This window comes from Halyomorpha halys, unplaced genomic scaffold (assembly GCF_000696795.3).
Source record: "Halyomorpha halys isolate HHAL.00 unplaced genomic scaffold, Hhal_1.1 Scaffold1229.1, whole genome shotgun sequence".
NCBI lineage: Eukaryota > Metazoa > Arthropoda > Insecta > Hemiptera > Pentatomidae > Halyomorpha > Halyomorpha halys.
The window spans coordinates 404,701-406,993 of NW_027105848.1; the positions used below are offsets into that span (position 1 = coordinate 404,701).

Genomic DNA, 2,293 nt, shown 5'->3' on the forward strand with positions numbered 1-2,293 from the left:
TTGGCTCATTAAAATAGTATATTTCTACTATTTGAGTTTTTTTTTTACCGCACCCGGACCATATTCCTTTCATCTAATATAAATTATAATCACTTTTGGTTAACCCACATGTCAAATTATCCAACAATAGGGGCACATCATTATTAAACTTGTCTTATTATGTTCAAAACTACTAAATACAGTTCACTCCAGTAAAATCCAGAACCAGTATTTTTTATACAAATCAATCATTGCAAATTTTGATTCACCACCTGAAGGCAATAGGAGTGACTGAGTCTTCAGACTGCGTCCTGTGTGGAGTCGGTGAGATGACTGGCGATCACATATTTAAATGTGCAGCAACGGCGGACTTGATTACAGACAGTAGTTACTTCAGCAAAGCTAAACTATACTGGGCTGTTCGAAACAAAATGGCAGAAATGCCTCCTTTGGCATAGGAAAAAAAAGTTTTGATTTATCTCAAACTGTGGTGATTGAACAAATACCACAGTTAGTCCTGTTACAGTCCATGAAGACCATAGCCTGACATGGCAGCCTTAGGCCTAGCAGTGTTTTTATACTCACCGATAAAAGTTTTGCATCATTTCTTCTTTCTATAATAGCAGAAAGTAAGATCAAAGAAACACTGTTGATCTGAGGAGCACAGCATTGAGGTAGAATAAACAAAGAGAACTTTCAGGATTGTACTTTATCTTATCTAACTACTTAAAATCCTAACTTGTACAATTTATAAAATAATAGTGATCATGCAAAACTAATTTTGATGTAAGTATATAAAATCTAAAAGGGATTGAAAATGTTTTTCATTAATTCTGTTAGTAAAAAATCAACATTTGTAACTGGTAGAGAGTAGCTTGGTAGCTAGAAAGCTATAGAAGTTTATGGATTTGTTTAATATATACCATGGCATAATAAAAAAAAAACAAGGTAGTGAGGATATGATAATATAAATAGGATAATCTGCAACTAACATAAGGAAGTAATATTATTAAAAAGCAACTTACCTATTTGAACCTTGCGTTCTCCCAAACTTAAATAGGCTGGTGCTTCAAATATTTTACAGCAGTTTACATTTGATGTGACAGTAGCAATGGTATCAATGCAAGCAGCTTGCCCACAATGCCATAATTTTACGGTACCATCTCTACATTAAAAAAAGAAAATTATCAAACATAATATATCGAAGAAACTATTATTCCAAAGTTATCTATGAAATCCACAAGGTTTGTTAAATACCATACATATAATAAAAACTGTTTATTGAGTGCTGACATTTCAGCCCACATTGAAGGCCTTCAGGGTTACAAACGATAAGAAATTATGAAGATTGGATGTATATAGAGGAAACGTTATAATGTCCTGTTTTCATTCAGTAGACTTCTATGATTTTCATTATAGCTAGTTCTTTGCAGCCCTAAAGAAGATCTGTAATGGAGGTCAACATGTCAGCATACAATAAATGGTATTTTACATCCTGATTATTGATCTTCATCGCCATCTAAACTATCTCCTCCTTGTTATTATTATTCTTTTTTCAAAACAAAAAAACTCAAACATGGAAAACAGATCTGAATAGATGGTTATGCTAAAACTTACTTGCTACTTGAAACAATATTTTTTCCTCGATTTACGAAATCAATATTAGTGACAGCCATTTTATGTTCACTAAGCGTAACAGGACATATTCCAGTTTTAGCACACCAAATTTTTAGGGACATATCAGCACCACAAGACAATACAACTTTTCCTGATGGAAAGAATCGACATTTATAAACTTCAAATACATGCCCAGTTAGAGTTATCTACAACAATTAAATAAGTAACAGAGTTTAAATCCAGATATGACACACTTCTTAGAGGTTCATAATTCCAAATACCTTTTTTTCTCCTGTCCTAGTATCCCAAACCATTAGATGGCCCGTTGATGATGAGGAAACTGCTAGTCCTTCATTTGTAACATCTAGTGATTCGATCTACAGAAAAAAATTGGATAGAATAAAACACAAAGATATGTAATATTATTATTTATTAATATCAGTAATCAAATTATAAATATATAAGTTACAGCCTTAGTCAGCTGTTACTTCGATGTCAGACACAGACACAGACACACACACACACACACACAGTTCCCCGGCGTCGTCATCATACGACCGCAGTGCTGCAATGGTGGGAGACTTGGCCATTGTAGCATCTAATGCCACAAGACTTACCACAGCAGAGGTGATGCAAAATCTTGGGAGCAAGATTAAACAGCTTCTCTCCTTCATCCGCACCAAGAACAATGTGCATG

The 2,293-nt window shown here is 34.0% G+C and overlaps 1 protein-coding gene across 1 annotated transcript in view; it reads right to left on the reverse strand.

The window, feature by feature from the left end:
• The window catches only part of LOC106688890 (proteasomal ATPase-associated factor 1), a gene marked incomplete at its 5' end in the record, with an annotated part of 6,085 nt that extends 4,112 nt beyond the window's left edge, over nt 1-1,973 (reverse strand). The window contains 3 exon segments of the mRNA XM_067053547.1: nt 1,005-1,144; nt 1,597-1,802; nt 1,878-1,973. Coding sequence (XP_066909648.1) covers nt 1,005-1,144; nt 1,597-1,802; nt 1,878-1,973 — 442 coding nt within the window.
• Between the last annotated feature and the right edge of the window lie 320 nt (nt 1,974-2,293).